Source organism: Tenrec ecaudatus, chromosome 4, assembly GCF_050624435.1.
Source record: "Tenrec ecaudatus isolate mTenEca1 chromosome 4, mTenEca1.hap1, whole genome shotgun sequence".
Taxonomy (NCBI): domain Eukaryota; kingdom Metazoa; phylum Chordata; class Mammalia; order Afrosoricida; family Tenrecidae; genus Tenrec; species Tenrec ecaudatus.
In genome coordinates this window covers 71,406,418-71,424,811 of record NC_134533.1, presented here as the reverse complement: position 1 = coordinate 71,424,811, position 18,394 = coordinate 71,406,418, and the positions used below count along the sequence as shown (strand labels likewise).

The window sequence follows — 18,394 nt, the reverse complement described above, 5'->3', positions numbered from 1 at the left end:
TTTGATTTGACTTAAGTGATCACAAGAGAAAGCCCTCCTTACAAACAAGGTAACATACACGGGTGCAGTAGGTAAGACTGCACCACAGCTCTGGGAAAAATGTAGTTCAGTCCACACCACCAGCGAAGTACATAGTGTTACCTTTCAAAGAGGCAGGGATGGGGAAGAAGTGTGATTCATTCTGCTTGTGTTTCCTGGGTGTCTGTCTGTGTGTGGTGACGATAGACACACCAAAACACTCCCCAGCTCAACGTCCACATTTCAACTCAATGACTGATGACGTTTTCCATGTGGTCTCATCATTCTATCCGTTTCCAAACTGTTCTGCCACCATTGTCTGTGTGCCACGCAGGGCTCCATAGGAACATGTGGATGGAGCTTAATCAGGACACAGCTTGATGGGAGGGTGACCGAAGCCAATTTCCCTTCCCATTCTACCTGGCGGCAGACCACACTCTGCTTCACCTTCCTGCTAGCTCGCAAGACATTCAGGGAGCTGGAGGGGCCACGTGGAGACCCGCACCTGTGCTGAGATGCTTCCACCAGCACTGAATCCACAAGACTTTCCGCTCACTGACCTGTGATCGTCCATTCGGCATCATTGCATGTGCCGCATGAGTATAAAGAGGAATTTATGGACTAGTATTGGACAGATGGGCTAATATTGAGCTTATAGACTTGATCTAGACTGGGCTGGGAAGTTTTCTCAATATACAATTGGTCTTTGACTTAAAGCTCTTTTTTTAATCATTTTACTAGGGGCTCATACAACTTTTATCACAATCCATATATACATCAATTGTATAAAGCACATCTATACATTCATTGCCCTCATCATTCTCAAAACATTTGCTCTCCACTTAAGCCCCTAGCATCAGGTCCTCATTTTTCCCCCTCCCTCCTAGCTTCCCCCTCCCTCATGAGTTCTTGATAATTTATAAGTTATTATTTTGTTATATCTTGCCCTGTCCGACGTCTCCCTTCACCCACTTTTCTTTTGTCCATCCCCCAGAGAGGTCACATGTAGATCCATGTAATTGGTTCCCTCTTTCCAACCCACTCCCTCTATCCTCCCAGTATCACACCACTGCTCCTGAAGGGATCACCCTCCCTGGATTCCCTGTGTTTCAAGTTCCTAACTACCAGTGCACATCCACTGGTCTAGCCAGATAAAGCTCTTTCTTATATATACATGAGTGTCTCTGGATTTGTTTCTCTAGACAACCCGGTCTAACACAATGTCCATTCCCACACGACTCAATAAACAAAATATGGACATAGACAATGAGATGTTCTGACAGTGGTGCCAAGACAATGGCACAAGAACCCAATCACAGACATGTTGGTTGTTAACGCCTTTTGGCTGTTGGGAGCAGTGCCGGGTTTTGGTGTGTGCTATGGCCTTCCCTTAGTGTGGGTCTGCATTTAGGGTAGGATTGCTGGGTCAGATCATAATTCTGTCATCGATTTTTTTAAGGCTGCTCAACTGTTTCCACAATGACTGCTTCATTTTAAACTCCCCTCAGTCGTGCCTTCCCCACAGCACCCCCCCCCCCAACACCTGTTGTCTTCTGTTTGGTTTGCATTTCCGTAATGGCTGGTGATATTGAGCGTCTTTTCATGTGCTTGTTGGCCATTTGAATAGCCTCTGTGGTGAACTGCCTATTCAAGTCCTTTGCCCATTTTTGGACTGAGTTGCCTTTTTTGTTGTTTTGTGCTGATTCAGTTCAAAGCATACTAAGTTTGAGGTGTTTGTGGCCAACCAGGTAGTTGGATACATAGATCTGTTCAGACCTCTGGGCTGAAATGGCAGATTGGGGGTCAGCACATATATGAGAGGAGTTTGGAAAGTTCATGGAAAAATAGAATTGGAAATTTCCCCACATACTTTGTGAGACTCCTGGGTAGAAGTCTTTGGAGATCCTTGACTTGGGTGAGCAGCGTAGAGACAGTGTGGACCAGAAAGAGGACAAGAATGAGTCTAGGGAATAGCCCCTTTAAGGGAATGGGGGAGAGGAGTTGGTGATAGGAGATCAAAGACCAAGAAAGGCTGGTGTCCTGGAAACCAAGGAGATAAGAGATTTTCAGGGAGGGAGAAGTCAACTGTCAAATAAAACTAAGCATTTGGCCTCCTCTTTGAGCATCTGACTTCTATATCAAATGACCTACCTGATATCCATTCCGATCTAACAGACATCTCAAAATCAGTGTCTCTAGAACAGAGGCTTGGTTCTCTCCCACCCTGCTGTATACACCCCAAAGTGTTCTTCAGCCAGCCCTCCCATTTCTGAAAATTGACATTACCATCCCAACATTACCCCAAACTCAATCTTGATTACCCCCCTTTGCTTTACTCCTGACATCCACTCTGTTAACGGTTCTACAGTTTCTAAATCTCAATTGTGTGTTGAATTTGCCCATCTCGGCCCCTCTTCTCTGTCTCTATCTTTCCAGGTTGTTGCTGTTTTCTGTTTGAATGACAGCATCCTTACTGGTCTCTCCTCTTCCCACTTCTCTCCTGCAGGCTCCATAAAGTGATCAGATGATCTTTTTAAGGAAAATAAACCAGATCATGTCACTCTCCTGCTTAAAATTCTTCAGTGGCTTCTCGTTCTTTAAATTAAACCCAAACTCCCTCCCTTGAGACTTGAGAAGTCTGCAAGATCTGTATCCTCCCTGTGATTTGTTCCTTATTTCATTCTTCTGTTCACTAAATTCTAGTCACACTGCTGCTCCTTTCTGCCCCTCCATCCCTTTTTACCTCTGAACCGTTGTCATTGTTTATTTCCCCCCTGCTTAGATGGCGCTTCTCCAGTTTTGCAGACGTGCTTATTTTGGTCCATCAGGTTCTGGTAGACGGTGCTTCCCTGAAGAGGCATTCCTTGCCATCTTATGTATAGTGGCTTCCCTCACTAATGGTCTCATCATTCTGCTTGCTTCATTCACAACCCTTACCACTCTCTGTCATTATCTAGTTTCTTGTTAGCATAGACCTGTGTGACCTCCACCCACCTCCATCTGCCAAATAGAGGGTCATAGGGAAGGACTTAATCTGTCTTAATGTTTATTGATATTAAACATGCTTCAAAGATTTTTGTTGTTTTGAATCTTTTTAACTCTCTCAAATACAAACACAAAAACCCAACAGTATAAACACCTAAACACTAAGAAGTATCTCTTCCACCCCCACCTGTCAGCACCACTTCTTAGAAATCATGTATTTGTCACTCCTCTATTATTTTACATAAGTAGTAGTCACTATATAGTGTTCTCTGTCTTGATTGTCCTTAAAGAGCAGTATGGCTTGGAGTTGATTCATATTCTCTATGTATATATACATATGACTATTCAATATGAATATATATAAACAACCACACCTCAGTGATGCAACAAATTTGGTTCTAGGCAACCACAATAAAGTAAATATTACCACAAGTCACATGCATTTTTTTGGCTTTGCAGTGCATACAGATAAAAGCTCTATAAACTGTATTTTAGTGTGATTTCTAAAATACCGTATATACTCGTGTATAAGCCAAGTTTTTCAGCTCCAAAAATGTGCTGAAAAACTGGGGTTCGACTTATACACGGGTCAGTGGTACCCCAGCGACTGTAACATCTCACTGGGGCCCCCCAGGTAACAGGACAAGCGCCCATTATCTCATTATCTCACGGATGATTGCCATTTCTCTGCTGTTCATTCAAAGCCCTGCTGACACTGCAGGGCTTTGAATGTTTGTTTACTCACATCTAACCATTCAGAGCCATCCTATGACGTAGACGGCTCCAATTCACAGAAGCACCCATAGTGATTCACTTATGCCGACAGCTGAACTAGTAAGGATGTGTCTGTGGCTGCGCTCCGTCTCTCCTCTCTGTGTTAATTCACATCCTGCATCCCCTGCATGCACAGACATCCTCCCCCCACCCATCCCCGGGCTAAAACATCACAGGGGGAGGGGGGTAATTACCATGAAAGTTCTTTTTCAAAGTCTTGTTTTTTTATCCTATTGGAAATGGATACTCTTGAACCAAAACAAAAATGCTGGTCATATGAGGCTGGTTTCAAAATGAAGGTTGTGTCAAGAGCAGAAGAGAGCAATAACAGTATTGCAAGTAGGGAATTCTGTGTTGACGAAAAGCAAGTGAGGGAGTGGCGGAAAATGAAGGCTGACTTGGAACAGATTCCAAAAGCTAAAAAAGCTCATCGTGATTTAATGTCTTTTTATGGGGCTCTAGAGAGTGAATTGCATAAATGGGTTATGGAGTGTCGTCAAAATGATTACAGCGTAACACACATGGGAATCCGCATACGTGCTCTACAAATGGCTAAGGATGACAAATATAAAGCACCAGGATTGAAAAATTTGCTACGTCAGCAGGATGGTGTACCCGCTTCATGAATAGGTTGAGACAAAGAACAAAGATTTCCCAGAAATTGCCACAAGACCTTGAAGAAAAATTATGTCACTCTGGTCATTTATTATAAAACAAAGAAGGATTTATAATTATGACCTGGCAGATATTGGGAATATGGATGAAATTGCCATGACTTTTGATCTTCCAAGCAACAGAACTGTGGCAAGTTTAGGAGAAAAAAACATTTTTCTCAAAACCACAGGAAATGAAAAAAGCACTTTACAGTTGTTCTATCATGTTTGGCTAATGGAACTAAGCTGCATCCTGTCATTATTTTTAAAAGAAAGACCTTGCCTAAAAAGATCAACTTCCCACAAAGAATTACTGTGCATGCACATGTTAAAGGCTGGATGGATGAAGATGGAACACAAAAATGGCTGGAAGAAATTTGGAACCGATATTACTTGTTTGTGATATGTTAAGAGCCCACCTGTTGGATGACATAAAAAAAACTGGCAAAATCTAGTAAAGTTACTTTTAGCTGTTATTCCAGGTGGGCTTACAATCTGTACTGCAGCCTCTGGATATATGTTTGAATAAGCCTTTTAAAGACCGTGTGCGAAGGATGTGGCATGAAGGATGTGGCATGAAAGACATCTGGTCAAGTTCGACTAACAAAAGGAGGAAATCTCATGAAGCCTGACATAGAGTTAATAGCAAAGTGGGTTCAAGATGCATGGGAAGACATTCCAGAAGACATGGTGCAACGTGCCTTCCAGAAATGTAGTATTAGTAATGCTGTGGATGGCAGTGAAGACTGCGCTTTGTATGAAAATGACAGCAATGATGGTGATGACAGTGATCTCAGTGAGGACAGCGTCTGTGATGACCTCACACAAGCTGAAGCTCTGCATTGGGATACAAATGATGATGAGGAATCCAGTTTTGAAGAATTTTAACTCTTTACATTTTAGCTTGGTTGCTCATTGAGCTCAGGGAATAGAACTCTTAAGGTATCATTGTTGATACCTTATTGTTTTCGTTGAACCTATTTTCCACTTGTGTGCTGGTTTACTAATGTTAAATGACTTGTCCTTTTATTTATGTTTTTTATTTAAAATAAATTTAAATATATTACCCCACTGATGTCTCAATTTTTAGTAATTTTATTTTCATTTGTTTTGATTATTGAAACTTACTAATAGCTTCTGCATTTTCTACCCTAGGCTTATACTCGAGTCAATCAGTTTTTCTGGTTTCCCAGGTAATAGTTAAGTACCTCGGCTTATACTTGGGTCGGCTTATATTCGAGTATATACAGTAGATGATATTGTAGTTGATTAAATGTGCAGTAACCCTATGAAAATGTTGAAAATACTGTTTGAATTACCAAAACAGTACAGAAACACAAAATGAGCACCTGCCGATGGAAAAATGGCACTGCTAAATTTGTTTGAGGTGAGGTCGCCACAAACCTTCAATTTATTAGCAATGTAATATCTGCAACTTCAGAGTAAAAAGTGTGCCTGACTGCCATGTATAGAATGGGTCTCAAAAAGTTCATGGGAGAATGGAGTGAAAAGCTGGTGGAATTTGTCCATGAGCTTCTGGAAGCCCTCTTGTATCTTCATTTTAAAATCTGTATAGTATTCTGCTGTGTAGATGGATCTCACTTTATTTAGCCAGTCCCTTGTTGATGAACATTTCAGTTTGTGGTCTTCTGCAACTTACACACACAAAAACAACCCAGTGTTTTTATCTGCACACATCTTTCTTATAGAGAACACACAGAAAGGCAGTTCTCAAGAGCATATGTTTGATTAAACACCATCTCTGCCACTCAAACCTTAAGCAAGTGACACAGTTTCCCTGAATCCCAGGGTTGAGGCAAATGGTCGCCATGCAGGCTGCCAAGGGAAAGACTGGAGGTTGGGGTTCACCTAGAGGCTCCTTAGAAAAATCACCCATTGGCAACCCTGTAAGGCAGTTCTGCTTTCCCGACTCAACGGCAATTACTTTGGGATTTTTTTGTGGTTGTTTTCCTTTCCATAAACCAGGGTTAATATTAGAACCAACATCATAGGATGAGAGTGAGGAGTCAGGAAAACAGTGAGTGTACAGTGCCTCGCACGATGTCTGCTCTGATAAGGACTCAGTCCCTGTGAGCTGGTGTTTGCGCTATTGCTTACGTTATCTGAGTGGCGCCATCTGGCAGCCACAAGCCACCTGTGGCTGCCGAGGACTGAAAAGGCAGCTCATCTGAGGTGAGATGTGCATCAAATGTAAAATGCATTTGAGAGTTTGAAGACTTAGTCCAGGAGAAGGTACAATATCTCCATCTTAAGTTGATTATATGCAGATATTAATTGAGATATATTGGTTATAGAAAATACAGTAAAATTAATTTCACCAGTTTTTACACTAACATGGCAATTAGAACATTTGAAGTTATGTAGGTGGGTTGCATTTGGGCTCACATCATATTTCTGTTAGACCCAACGGACCTCTGGGGAAATGTCCAGAAGTGGGGCACCTGGGGCAAAGGGAATCTGCACAAATGACCTGGCATCCTCCTCCTCTCAGGGTACTGTACCAACTGATACTCTCCCCAGCGCTCTGTCTCGTCCCTCGCGGTGCTGCCGACGTTTCTCTCCAGTCACTTCCAACTCCCTACAGCCCGTGTCTGTGGCACTGAATGGCTCAGTTGAGTGTTGGAAGCAGGGCGCCAGTCATCTTGTAGGAGGTGCCTCTGGGTGGGTTAGAACTGCCAACCTTTCACTTAGTGCTTCAAGATGCTTATGTTTCCCTTCCTCATAAGTGTGTAGTAAAAGCTGTGCCCATTTTTCTCTTGGCCATTGCTCTCTACCTGTTAGCTTGTAGAAGCTCTTTAGATACATATTTTCATTTTTTATTTATGATATTGTTCCATGCTGGAAAATTTAATATATCAGTCTTTTAAGTTTTCTAGGTTCTGTTATACTTAAGAAAATTTTTCTTGTTTAGATAATCCCATAAAATTTCCCCATATTTTCTGTGTGGTTCCTTTTCTTTACATGAAAATTTTGATCTTTACTGGCACATGTTTTTTATCTAGTCTGAAATGAGGTACAGCGTTTCCCCCCACTCTCACAGCCACTCAGCTGACCCTACAGTATTGATTTTTCTCTACTCGTTTGAAATTCTGCCTTCGTTCTAAATTCATTCCCATTGCATTGGAGTATGTTAATGGTCTCGTGTGCCGCTGTATTGAATGGCATGCCTGCAGCAGACTCTTTCCTACTGAGCTGTATAACTTAGTAATGAATGCTGGTCCCTTCATGGTCCTACCCTTCCGAAGTCTCCTGGCCATTTGTCAGATCATCTTTCTGTATCAGCTTTAAGACTCTATTTGTCCAAACAAACAAAAAAAATGGGGATCTTTGTTAGTATCACATTACATTTGTAGATTGATTTCGGGAGTTTCAACATCTGTACCTTATTTGTAAGTTTCCCTGCTCAAGGACAGCATGTGTCATTCTAGTCTGTTAAGACTTTAGACCCTTCAGTGGCATTCTCAAGTTCGTTTTAGTTTTTCTGATATCATCTTACACATGTAGGAAAAGCAGCTTTCCTGAGACCGAGCAAGTCCCTGTGAGGCCGGCTGCACCGCACGGCCGTGCCCTGTGTGTCGTGGAGAAGAAAGCTATGCTCTGCAGGGTTTTTGATGACTCATTTTTGGAAATAGGGCATCAGGCATTCCTTCTGAGGGCCCCCTGGGTGGATTTGAACCTCCAACCCAGGTTGAGTGTATTTTATTGGATGGATTTGCCTTTTATCAATTAGGGATACAGTACTTTCAGCTGTAGGTTCAGAAAACCCAGTAAGTGGCTGAAGCTGATAGTAGTTTATATTGCTCATGCAACAAAGAGCCCATAGATAGGTGGCTGCTGGCATGGTCAGCGATGCCGGGGCTACCATCTCTGTGATTTGTGGTCTTTTTCTTACATGTAGCCCTCACATGGATGCTCTATTTCTAGGCATCATGTCTACAAACAAGACAAGAAGGGACAGGGAGATAGACAAGGAATTTTTTCTTGTTTTTAAAATTTGCACTGTGAGATTTCAGGGTTTGTTGAAGAAATCTGTTTTTTTAGTGGCTTAGAATATAGGAACATCCCTCCAGAGCAGTGTTTGTTATTGTTGTTTATTTTTAAGTATCTGTCACATGAGAACCCCGGTGGGCTGGTAACTGCGAGGTTGGCAGTTTGAGATCACCAGCCGCTTTGCTTGCTACTCCCGTAAAGAGTGACCATCTCAGAACCCCATGGGGCAGCTCCACTCCGTCCCCTAGGGTCGCTATGAGTTGGAGTGGACTCAATGGCAATGAATGTTTTTGCATATCCTCACAGTTATCAGTGTCCTGTAGCAATTGCTGTATTAATTTGTCAGTTCTTATCCTAGGAGAGTAGAGGTCCAGATGTCAGGTTTTGAATCTTAAGGGTGTTTGGTTTGGGAATTAGTGGTTAGGTGTAGAGCAGCTAGCAGCAAGGTCAGCAATTTGAAACCAACAGCTGCTCCGTGAGAGAAAGACAAGGTCCTTATAAGTCAGAATCACCTCAGTAGCAATGAGGGTGGTTTTGGCTTAGAGAATCCAGAAAGAGACAGACAAGCTTCCTCCTCATCTCCATAGCAGGAGGCCGACGTTTTCTACAGTTTCACTGGAAGTGAAACCTTGCATGGATCCCATTTCAATGAAAGGGTCTCCGTTCCAGCTGCCTTCCTTGCACATGGGCAAAGAGCCAAGTAACTGGACAGTCCCCAAGCCCCAGGCACCTACATCAGCCCGTTTACTGCCTCATCACTCTGCATTTCTTTCTTTTCCCTTATTGCCTGGAGTTACCGCTTCCCTTTTGAGCTGTGCTATCTAGGGACTTACTTGTTTTAGCTATGCATTGTGGTCATTTTTTAAAAATGTACTTTTATGTAGCATTTTGAGGTATTTATAGAGGAAGCCTTTTCAGGTCACCTTGGTGGCACTGTGATAAGCATTGCACATCTAACCACAAGGTCAGCAGTTGGGACTCAGCAGCCACTCTGTGGAAGAAAGATGAGGCACAGGCTCAGAAGCGTACGTTGGGTCGCCAGGAGTAAGGATTGACTTGCTGCAGTGGGTTTGTGCTTTCAGTGGGCTGCACACGTGGGGTTTCTATCTACAAAGTCAGCAGTTTGAAACCACTTGCCACTCGAAGGAGAAAGTGCAGGCTTCCTACTCCAATAAAGACTTACAGTCTCGGAAGTCCATGGGGGCAGTTCCACTCTGTTGAACAGGGTCTCTAGGAGTCGGGATCGATTCCATAGCAGTGAGTGGGCTATTACTTGGCATAGAGCGTGGTGTATTGACTTTCAAATTATTCTTCCCTGCACTTAGGATGCAAGAGAGGGAGGGAATTCATAGCACATGCATCGTAGTCTCAGTATACTTATCCTACTGTAGACGTTCATCTGATATACGGCTAGTTATTAGAAATGTATTTTCTGGCCTTTTGTGTAAATTCTAAAGTCTTTCTGAACTAGCTACTTGGCAGACTTTCAACGTATTGGAATGTAAATGAGCAATTAGCATGCTAATCATCTTCCCTGACTGTCTAGCATGACATAAATCTTTAATTTATAACTGAATTGTTCTATATTATATGACAACCATTTTGTGATGCTAGAGATGCATAATACCAAGTTTTATGGGACATTCCATTCTTTTTAGGATTATATTTCATATCTACAGATCTAAGGGTGTAATGTAACACCATGGAATATGTATATTTAATGCTGTCATAATGGTGCCATGTTTAAGATATTTGTGTCATTATTTTAAAGTGTACTGCTAAAAGAGAAAAATGATGCATCAACATCCTGTGGTGTTTATTAAATTAGGCTCCTCGTGGCACCCTTTATTTGACTGAGTTTGATTGGTTAAGGTCAAAGATCTCCACTATAGAAACAAAAGAAGCCAGCAAACATTTAAAGTAATCATCGCTGTGTTTACCTCTCACTCAGGTTTATTGGGAAACTGGTGCTCAGATCACATCTCCTCACGATAAAGAAATTCTGAAATGCATAGAAGAATGTGTGGAACCCTGGACTGGATCCTGGAATGATAATTTAGTGGATACCAGCCCACTGAAGAAAGATCCTCTACAGGACATTTGTAAAAGATACATGGAAGATCTCAAAAAGATATGTTTTCACAGGTATCCAAGTGGGAGCACAGGAGAGTATTGCCTCGGAAGGTAGTTTTTAGTTAAGAGGGAGCACAGTGGATTTTAAAAGCTCATCTCTTCCCTAAGTTAAAATATTAAAACTTTACGCCTGAGAGCTAAAAACGTACAAACAACCCAAAGGCCTAATAACTGATGCGTGCATAAATAAAATGTGGCATATACACACAATGAAATACGATTTAGCAATGAAAGTGAATAAAGTATTGACACGTGGTATATACACATGGGTAAACTTTGAAAATGCTAAGTGAAAGGAGCTATTCACCAAAAAAACCCCAAAACTATATACAAAGTGCCTTCAAAAAGTTCTTGGGAAAATGAAATAAATAATGGGATTCTTCCATGAACTTTTTGCAGCCCCGTCGGATTATAAGTTTCCATTTATATGAACTGCTGAGCAGCAGCAAATTTACAGAGGTGGAAAGTAGACTCGGGGTTGCATCAGGCTGATGGGAATCGGGAGGCTGTGAGGGGGAGGACTCCGGGCTGCGGTTTATTTTGAGGGTCATAAGAATGTTCTCGGTGGATTGTAGTGATGGTTACACCACTCTGAATAGAGACATAGCCATTGAACTGTGTACATTAGATGGGTAAATTATATACTATGTGAGTTATATCACTCACTGTGTTTTAAAGGACACACACTCTTTAGGGAAAATCATGAAATTTCCCTTAGTATTTGACCCTCACATAAAGCTTGTTCTACTAGAAAGAATCCTGGCTTGCTGATACATTTCCCCATCTGACCACATAAATTTTGATTTTTATATAGTGTATTTTACTGTCAGAAATGCTCCCATCAAGCTGTCAGAGTGATTCTCCTTCTAAAATGACAAGCGGGCAGTGTTACTAGCAAAATGCTGCCAGCTGTAATAAACTTCAAATACCAAAGGAGGAAACAATTAAGTATACCTTTACATTTAAATTTAGAATATTATTATGAATTCACCCCTAAAGTCCATATTGTGGTTTCAAATACCATTTCCCACGGAAAGGAATCGGGGTTCCTTGGATAAATCGCAGATTCCAGGACAAGCACAGGGATTGCAGTAAATTAGCTTGGGAGACATCTTTTGCCAGAAAACAATGACGCTAACCAAAATACTGGGGTCATATCAACACACAGAACCTAAGTTGAAGGGGCTCCCATTGAGCAAGGATGGGACAATTCACATAAAGAGCAGAAATCACTGATTTTTTTAAGGAGCAATCAAAATTTAACATTGTTAAAATTCCGATAGGCAAACATATTTGCCACCCTTGTGATTTAATAGCAATTACACAGCACCTATTCTTGCCAAAAGAATTTAGCCAAATCTAATCTTGCCTCTAGCTTCAACTACTTACTTATAGGAAAAAAGTGGGGGGGTAGAGAAACATGTTAATACCAAGAAAATTCAGTCAACATATACTCGGCTTTGTGCATACCTGGAAAACAGACATAGGGAGTGGTTCAGCAAGGCTGAGGTATTATCAAAGTAACTGAAATTATATGTCTATAAACTTACAGCCATCAGTTAGATCCCACGGGATCTAAGCTGGGCATAAAGGAGGAGGGGCCTGTTGGAGAGTAAGAAAAGTCAGGAAGTTTTTGTGTCTGTTCCAGTAAGAGACGATAAGACAGTAGCTGCTCAGGTAACAGCCCAGCAGATGGAAGGAACTCATGATGCAGGTCAAAGGGCTGAACCCCAAAGCATGCTGTTGAGTTAAAAATCGTTTGATATTTAAGTTAATACTGCGTAGCTGGGCTGTGGGGGGGCGGGGGGGAAGGGTGGGGACAGGTTAGGCCTCTGCTAAAGGCTTTTATCGCTTTTGCTCAGAATTTGTCTGTCTTTCATTAAATCACAAGTCACCTTTGCTGATATTGACTGAGTGACTGTTTTCTCTACAGGGAAATAAACTCGAAGACCACCTTGAAGTTTGTTCATACGTCTTTTCACGGCGTCGGACATGACTATGTTCAGAAGGCTTTTCGCGTGTTTGGCTTTAAGCCCCCAATTCCAGTCCCGGAACAGAAAGACCCCGATCCAGACTTTTCTACCGTGAAATGCCCAAATCCTGAAGAAGGAGAGTCTGTGCTGGTATTTTTCAAATGTCTATTTAATCTAGTCTACATTTCTGAAACTTCACCAGGATAGGCAGAACACAGCGACAATTCAAAAGTTATTTTAAAAAAGCAAGAACCACTTTAGTTAACATGGTCTATATTTACATTGGAGCCTTATTCTTTTCAGCTGAAATCTCGGTGGTGGGTGTCCCTACTTCCAGATGTCTTGTTCTAAGGGTAGCCAAATTACATTCCTTCTAGACTTCGTGGGATTAACATTGCGCCGCCATTTAGCATATTAACATTGGATTTTAACTTCTTCAGGATAACCTAACTTTAGGGTCACTGTTTCAGGAACTTTCTCTGAGATTAGCAGAGAAAGAAAATGCCCGAATCGTCTTAGCCACAGATCCAGATGCAGATCGGCTGGCAGCAGCGGAACGTCAGGAAAAGTAAGTTGATTATATTAGTAACAGTTGAAACTCTGAAAAACAATCTTGTATTTTAAGTTTTATAGGCTCATGAAAAAATAAGAATATAAATCTTCTGTAAGCTCCACCATCAAAGCCCTATTATATAATGATATCTTAATATTTCCTTCCAAAGTTTTATCTAGGTAGATATTTAGAGAGATCATTGTTTTTCTAAAACTGTGATTATACTATATATAGTTTTACATCCTGATTATTTTCCACTTAACGTTATATAACCAGCAGTCCTTCCTGTCCTTAACTGTTGTTTGAAAATAGTAAATTTTCAAATAGCATGATATCCCAGCATATTGATGTACCAGTTTATTTGTTAATTACCTGATGTTTCCCTTTGGGTAGTTTTGTCATTTTTATTTTGTGACAAATGCCCTTACACAGGTAGGCAGAAACATTGGTCATAATGTTTTGGGTTTTTTTTTTTTATTGGGTAATGGAATAAAAACAACAAGGTCATAATTTTCCAAAAGACCCTGCAGGCATGCCTACCTCCTAAGCCCACCCCTGCACCATCAAGGAAAATAGTAGTCAATGTCTTCTCAAAGACCCCATGTGAAAATGTTTGGGGTTTTTTCTTATCTGAAGGATTCTAATTGTTTTCAGCTCATGGAGCCAGTGGATTTAGATTTTAATTTTCTCCACAGTGGTCTTTGGAAAGTTTTCACCGGCAATGAACTGGCAGCCTTGTTTGGGTGGTGGATGTTTGCTTGCTGGAAGGAGAGCAAGTCCAGGAGTGCTGATGTGAAGAATGTGTATATGTTAGCCACCACCGTCTCTTCTAAAATCCTCAAGGCAATTGCACTTAAAGAAGGATTTCATTTTGAAGTAAGAATCATCTGTGTGCTTGCTGCTCTCACTCTTGTTTCTCTAATTTAAAGGCATCGCTCCATCAAAACTGATTTTTTTATTGATTTCATTCACCATTCCACCTATTTTGTTTTTTCTAATTCTGGTAACACTTTGAAATTCTCCTTGATCGTCCAGACACCTTGAGCCAAATTCATTCCGTGTGTGAGCAGTTCAGTTTCTGGGAATAAGATTTTCTTTTTAAAATTGCATTAATGGGTGGTATTCTATCCAGCAATATCTCATTTTCATCCTGGGAAAATTTGGCTCCTGGTGCCCTATCAATACTATAAACTCGGCACCCCAAACTGTAGGTGCTACTAACCTCTTAGTTAGCCCTTTCAGCGCAGTCTTAAGCAACTTTAAGTAATTATTTTTAAGTTGTAGCTTACGAGACCCTATGATTTCATGTCCAAAAGATAATTAGTGCCCCGCCCCTCTCAACACAGGTCATTAACCTGGTGAGCTTCAAACAGTTAAGTTGATCTTTAGAGGTCACTTTCGAAGCTGTGAGATTAATGTCCACCGAGTTGCCTTGACTCTGCCATCTGTGCCAGGTGCCAGTGGAAATGGCACAATTGGGTATTATCTTAAGTAATAGTCATGCTACTAATTTATTGTCATAACGCCAATTTATTGGCTGAATAAAAGAAAATCATTCTGGGCTTGATGAGAGAACTTACTTCGCCTTTCTAAAATGTACATAACCAAGGAGGAAAACCCAGAAGCCTAAGATGCTAGATTTCAGTGATAGCAATATTGTCCTTGCTGTGTCTGTGACAGAGCCTAAGACAGGAAGGGATGACTCTAAAGACCACTATGGTGAATTGTGCTTGCTTATGTTTGATGTGGGGCAAGGGGAGTGGGAGGGGCAGCTGGTTTGTCTTTTAGGAGACAGCCAGGTAAATTAGGAGTCTTAGTGATAAGCTCTAGAGTTCTATTTATGATACACTCTTTCTGTCAACTCTAAAATAGTTCATGTCTTCAAAGGGAGCAGACGTTCATCAGGTGACCACAGTACCATAGTCACAGTCAGTTCAAGCATATGTTGTGATGACATTGAAAGGACTTAAGTAAAAATATCTCATAACCTTTGCTTACTTGGGGAGACTGAGTCACAACTTAGATAGGTACTCTTATGTCAGTAGTAATCACACAGCTTAAAGGACAGTTTCTGAGGAGCCATGCAATTAAATCCTGGCTCCTTCTTTTATATGCAGCTTACGCTTGGGCAGATTTACTTAACCCCTGAGCCTCTGTTTCAGCAGTTTTTGTAGCATTAGGAGATAATGGCTGGAAAGCACCTATTCCAATGCTTGATACTTAGTAGATGGTCATAATGTGTGGGTGCACCCGTGTCACGCTGTGACTCTTCGTGTCACCACTTACAAATATTGGATCATATTTGGTGTACATCCCTCCTGTGCTCAGTAAGTAGTAAGTAATGAGTCGTGGCAGGTGGTATTCATAGCACTTTATGACTATAGATGTACCACTATAAAACACTGCGGGCTGAAAACCATAATGGGAGGTTATGAGCATGTAGTGTTGTGGGCATTTAAGGACAGGTTTTTTTCTCTAATCTGTATTTATGAGAGAGTCACTTACCTAGAGTGGCCTCCTCTGCATTTCAGGAAACATTGCCAGGTTTTAAATGGATTGGAAGTAGGATAAAAGACCTCCTGGAAAATGGGAAAGAAGTCCTTTTTGCATTTGAAGAGTCTATTGGTATGTAGTCAATATTAAGACCTTTGAAATTTGATTGAGAACATTTTTTTTACAATATGGTAATTCTGTGGAGAGGCGTTTTCGCCTTCTGGATTTGCATTCTGAGTTATACAAACCCCGAAGAACTCAGACATGAGAGGATGCATTTCACCTGGGGAAGAGTCTGAAGGCCCCTGACACATTCCGGACAGAGGAGCCCCCTCTGATGCCAGGCTGTTGTAGTTGTCGGCCCTTCTGAAGGGATGCAAAAGTAGTGAATGATTGGCCAGCGCGCCTTCTCCTCTGAGAGTGTCCTTTCTAAAGACAGCTTTGCCCGCAGGCTTTCTGTGCGGAACCTCGGTTTTGGACAAAGATGGCGTGAGTGCAGCTGTTGTCGTGGCCGAGATGGCTTCATACCTGGAAACCAGGAGCATCACACTGGGACAGCAGCTGATTAAGGTTTACGAAAAGTAAGTCGTGCTGTTAAGAATCGCACGTGTTAGGTTTTTCTTTTTGGCGGGACTTACACTTAGCTTTATAAATTTGTTTTTGACTAGTCAGTATTTTCAAAAGAAGTATTAAAGAGGCTACCACTTCCTACACAAAACTGTAATAGGCCTATCTTTAATATATTTGTGTGTATGTATACTTAATGTTTTAAGGATTTAGCTGAAATCTGATTTGGACACTTTAAATCTCTTGCAGATATGGGTATCATATTTCAAAAACTTCATATTTCTTATGTTATGATCCATCTACCATCAAAAGTATATTTGAAAGACTTCGCAACTTTGATTCTCCAAAAGAATATCCAAAATACTGTGGAACATTTGCCATATTGCACATACGAGACATTACCACTGGGTATGATAGCAGCCAGCCTAATAAGAAATCAGTGAGTACCCATTTTTTAAAATAAAATTTTAATAATTCATACAATAATAAAATGATGGGCCTTTAAACTTATGAGCTTCTTAAGACTAAGATCCATTGTTTTTTCTCTAGAGCATCAGTAGGTCGACTAGCTAGTCTCTCTCCCTTTGATTGTGTCTTCTTCACTGCCCCCAATAATCATCTGTGCGTATGTATGTAATTGTCTACTACATGTATGTGCATGCGTATGGTTTGATGCTAACTAATGTTGAAAATGAAGCCTAAAAACATTTCATCATTTCAAAACCATGCACCTTTCTTATTTTAACTTCCATTTCTTTCTCTTTTTTTTGGATTTTTAAAAAATTAATCTTTTAATTGGGGCTCATAAAGCTCTTATCACAATCCGTACATACATCAATTGAGCAAAGCACCCAACTTCCATTTCTAATTGAATTTCCTATCCCTGTACCTCTGGATAAGGAGCCCGGGTGACATGCTGGTTACACCATTGGGCTGCTAAGCGCGAGGTTGGCAGTTTGAAACCATCAGCCACTCCTGGGGAATAACTGTGTCAGCGGCCCACAAGGGTTCTTTGAGGGCCATCGTGAGTTGGAGTTGCCTGGCTGGCAGTGGGTTTGGTTTTGGGCACACCTCTGGAGAGGCAGTTTCTTACACTCAACTTTCCCCTGTATTTCTGTTCAAGCTCGTTCCTTCGTCAGCATCTTCTTTCTACTGCTACAGATCCATACATCAGTATTATTTAAGACAAAGCAGATGTCACCTCCTCCACATAGCCCTCACATCCCATAATCAGATATCTTTTTAAAAATTTTTAAATTTTATTTATTTTTTAAATCATTTTATTGGGAGCTCTTACAAACTCTTATCACGATCCATACATATATACATTGTATGTCAGGCACATTTGTACATTTGTTGCCATCATCGTTCTCAAAACATTTGCTTGAGCCCTTGGTATCAGCTCCTCATTTTCCCCTTCCCTCCACACTACTCCTTCCCTCCTGAACCCTTGATAATTTATAAATTGTTATTTTGTCGTATAGTACACTGTCCAATGTCTCCCTTCACCCACTTTTCTGTTGTCCATCCCCCAGGGAGGACGTTATATGTAGATCCTCATATCCGGTTCCCCTTTCTACCACACCTTCAGTATCGCCACTCTCACCACTGGTCCTGAATCAGACATATTCTGATGTTTCATTGCATGATGGGCCTTTCTTCTGGAATTTGTTATTTTCTGTCTCATATATGTCAGTTTCTTGTACCGTGGTGGCATGTATATTACTGTGATGCTGGAAACCATGCTTTGGTATTTTAAATATGTTCAGGATCACCTGTGGTAGACAGGTTTTGATGGACCTTCCAGACTAAAACAGACTGGAAAAAAAAAACAACTTCTGAAAAATTAGCCACTGAAAACCTGTGGGTGGCACTGAAACATTGTCTGACATATTGCCAGAAGTTAAGCCCCTCAGGTTAGAAGGTGCTCAAAATATGGCCAGGGGAGAGCTGACTCCTCACAGAAAAGTCAACCCTGATGGAAGAAAGGAGCCAAGTTTGGGGGACCGTCATGGCTGATGTGACATGACTCAAAATGATGAGAAAGAGATGCAAACAGCTATTAATAAGAAGAACCTGAATTATATGATGTCTTAATCTAGGAAAATTGGAAGTTATAAAAATGAATGCAAAAAGATCAGTATCCCAGATATGAGTGTGCTGAAGTGGACTGGCAATGGCCATTTTGAATGAGACAAACATATGGTTTACTGTGCCAGGGAAAGAGGAATAGT

General features: G+C 41.2%; 1 protein-coding gene across 1 annotated transcript in view; it reads left to right on the top strand.

Moving 5' to 3' along the window:
* PGM2L1 (phosphoglucomutase 2 like 1) overlaps window positions 1-18,394 on the top strand; it is a 50,991-nt gene that overhangs the window by 20,949 nt on the left and 11,648 nt on the right. The window contains exons 6-12 of the mRNA XM_075546273.1: window positions 10,393-10,586; window positions 12,508-12,697; window positions 13,018-13,115; window positions 13,796-13,976; window positions 15,632-15,725; window positions 16,045-16,174; window positions 16,410-16,599. Coding sequence (XP_075402388.1) covers window positions 10,393-10,586; window positions 12,508-12,697; window positions 13,018-13,115; window positions 13,796-13,976; window positions 15,632-15,725; window positions 16,045-16,174; window positions 16,410-16,599 — 1,077 coding nt within the window. The remainder of the gene's footprint in view (window positions 1-10,392; window positions 10,587-12,507; window positions 12,698-13,017; window positions 13,116-13,795; window positions 13,977-15,631; window positions 15,726-16,044; window positions 16,175-16,409; window positions 16,600-18,394) is intronic.